Here is a 3105-nt window from a genome sequence, read left to right as displayed (position 1 = left end):
GGAGGTGCCGTCAGGTCGGACTGGGGCAGTCCCTCGTTGTCCCCCCACCCCCACTCGCGAGCGCTTCACCCAGGGGAAACAGGTCGAGACCTTCCCGAGCTGCCTGGAGCTCTCGGCCGGCAGCGGAACTCTTCTTACCGTGCCTGTGCCGCAAACGGCGGGGGAGTCGCGTCGTGCCCACGCCGCCGCCAGGATGGCTGTGCTCACTCTCCCTGTCGTGCTTTACAGGAAGACGATGCGCCCAGGCGCGGCCACCTGCAGCGGCGGTGAGATGGGGGCACCGGGGGTTAAGGGGTACTGGGGGGTGATCCCGTCCCGCTCACGGCCCTCCTGCCCCAGGCAGAGCTTCGCGCTGGTCCGGGGGGCCGCATTGCTGCTGCCTGCCGAGGAGCCGCCAGCCTCCGGACCGTCCCCCGCCGTGCAGCCCGGGCGGCAGGAGCGGCACCTCCAGCTCATGATGCAGCTGCTGAGATCACAGGACGCCATCCAGCTGGTGGGACCTCCACCGCGATGGTGTGGGGTGGGGAGGGTGATGAGACAGGATGCAGAATGGGTTGGGGATGGGATGGGGACGGTGGCAGGGATAGGGTCACTGTGTAAGGAGGATGCAGATGGGAATACAAATGGGATGGAGATGGCAAAAGGGACAGGATGGGATGAGGATATGTGTGCTGATGGTGATGGGAATGGGGACCAAATGAGGATGGAAATGGGAACAGGATGGAGATGGGACGGGAGTGGAGGTGGGGGACAGGATATAGATAGTGATGGCAGTGGGGTTGGAATGTGTTGGGAAAGGTATGCAGATGATGATGGGATGCGGATGAATTCGGGACAGGGACAAGACTGGGATGGGATATATGGAAATACAATGGGATGGCAATAGCGATGGGGGTGTGCTGGGATCCAGCCTGGCCCAGCCCCTTGTCCGCCTGGGGACCCCCACTCAGGTCCCAACCTCAGGCAGTGCAGCTGGAGTCAGCGTGGCCACAGCGGGTGCGATACCTGCTGGTGGTGCGGCCAGAGGAGGTGGGCGCTGAGGGACAGACAGCACTGCTGGGCGTGGACTTCCCACACGAAGGGTGAGTGGGGCTGGGAGGCTAGGGGGGATGGGTGATGGTCACACTCTGACCCCTGCCTGCCTCAGGGCCAACTGCTGCACCCTGGGCATGGTGCTGCCCCTCTGGAGCAACACCCAGGTCTTCCTCGATGGTGATGGGTAAGGAATGGGTGGGGTGGATGGGGTCTGCTGAAAGGGGTGCAGCAAGAATGCCCACCCTGAGCCACGTGTGTCCCTGCGGTGCCCAGGGGGTTTAGTGTGACATCTGGGGGGCAGACACGCATCTTCAAGCCCATCTCCATCCAGACCATGTGGTGAGCCGGCTGTGGGCATGGGGACATGGGCATTGCCATGGGGATGGGGATGTGTACATTACTGTTTTGGACAAGGGCTCAGGATGCAAGGGTGTGGGGCAGCATCATGAGCACCATGACCAGAGACAAGTCATGCTGGGCTCGGGGGGATGTGGTGCTGGGAGAGGCTGGCATGGCTGCAGCCATGGAACAGACTCAATGTACCAGTGTTTATGCCCAGGGCCGTGCTGCAGGAGCTGCACCGTGCCTGCAAGCTGGCAGCCCAGGGTGGGTACATCCCAGGGGGCCCAGCACTGGCCTGGGTGCAGGAATACGCAGCAGCACTGGACTCGGAGCAGAGCTGCCTCAATGAATGGCTGGCCATGGCCGACTTGGAGTCCGTGCGGCCTGGCTTGCTGCTGCCCACAGAGCCAACAGAGCGTGCGGTGCGGGCACTGCTGCGGGATGTGCTAACATCTGCTGACCTGGAGAGCATCACTTCTAAGGAAGTGAGTGCCGGGGGGGACAAGGGAGGGCACAGGGGTCCCATCACCGTCCCTCACCCCTTGGTGGGTGCCAGGTGAGGACAGAGCTGGAGCGGCGCATGGGGCACAGCTTGGAACAGCACAAGGACTTCATTGACAATGAGATGCTGCTGGTGCTGGCGCAAATGGACCGGCCTTCACATGTCTTCCCACACATCTACCTGGTGGGCATGGGATGGGCTGTTGGGTACCACTATTCCCGACCATCCTACAGCATCACCACCGTCATAGGGCTCTGAGTGGAATGCAGCCAACCTGGAGGAGCTGCAGCAGAACTGGTGAGCGTGGGTATGAGATGGCAGTGATGGTGGGCAATGGAACATGGGTATGGCCTCAGTGCTCACTGCCCCGCAGTGTGACTCACATCCTGAACGTGGCACGGGAGATTGACAACTTCTTCCCAGCACTGTTCAACTACATGAATGTGCGGGTATATGACGAAGAGACGGCCCAACTGCTGCCCCACTGGAATGACACCTTCCTTTTCCTCTCTGACATCAAGTTAGTGGGAGCGGGGGTGCTGTGGGGTGCCAGGGGGGCATCTTGGTGGCTGGGAGCTTTGGGGACAGTGGGCGGGAGAGGGATCCTGGGGCACTGAGAATGACACAACTGTGGGGCACGGGGGACACTGGCAGCTCTGAGAACACTGTGAGAACTAGAAGCAGGGGGAGGCACTGGGAGAACTGGAGGCCTTAGGAGCAGTGTGGGGCAGTATCTTTGGAGCGCTGGGGACACAGGTGGCACTGGGAAGCCGTTGGGTCCCCAGGAGCTGCATCGCAGTGAGGTTACATGGCAGGGCCCGTGGGGGCCGGGCGTTGGTGCACTGCCGCATGGGGCTGAGCCGCTCGGCAGCCACAGTGCTGGCCTACGCCATGAAGGAGTTCGGGTGGTCCCTGGAGCGGGCACTGCGCCACGTCCAGCGCTGCCGGCCCGGCGTGCAGCCCAACCCCGGCTTCATGCGCCAGCTCGACTTCTACCAGGGTATCCTGAACGCCAGGTGGGTACAGCGGGCCGGGCACGCTGCGGTCACGCCCCTCTCGGGGGCAGTGGGCTGTAGGACGGCGTACCTGGGGGGCAGAGGCGAAGCCCGCGGGGTCCCACCCGCTCGGACAACAGGAACCGGGACTCCGTGCGGGCGGGGCTGCGGGTAACCGCGGTGCTCGTGTGCAGCCGGCATAGCAGCTTCTGGGAGCCACAGGCGGCGGAA

At 63.2% G+C, this 3105-nt stretch overlaps 1 protein-coding gene across 1 annotated transcript; it reads left to right on the top strand.

Annotated features, from left to right (window-relative positions):
• Window positions 1–3: 3 nt before the first annotated feature.
• Window positions 4–3062, top strand: SSH3 (slingshot protein phosphatase 3; the record flags this gene model as incomplete). Its single annotated transcript, XM_010727981.2, has 10 exons — window positions 4–266; window positions 340–493; window positions 964–1082; window positions 1148–1219; window positions 1309–1374; window positions 1595–1862; window positions 1934–2062; window positions 2130–2176; window positions 2253–2399; window positions 2695–3062. Coding segments are annotated over 10 exons (1620 nt in total), but the record flags the coding sequence as incomplete, so codon positions are not given.
• Window positions 3063–3105: the final 43 nt, after the last annotated feature.

The sequence above is a fragment of the Meleagris gallopavo genome, unplaced genomic scaffold (assembly GCF_000146605.3).
Source record: "Meleagris gallopavo isolate NT-WF06-2002-E0010 breed Aviagen turkey brand Nicholas breeding stock unplaced genomic scaffold, Turkey_5.1 ChrUn_random_7180001951169, whole genome shotgun sequence".
NCBI lineage: Eukaryota > Metazoa > Chordata > Aves > Galliformes > Phasianidae > Meleagris > Meleagris gallopavo.
The sequence above is the reverse complement of the archived record's forward strand: the minus strand, read 5'-3'. Positions and strand labels throughout refer to the sequence as shown.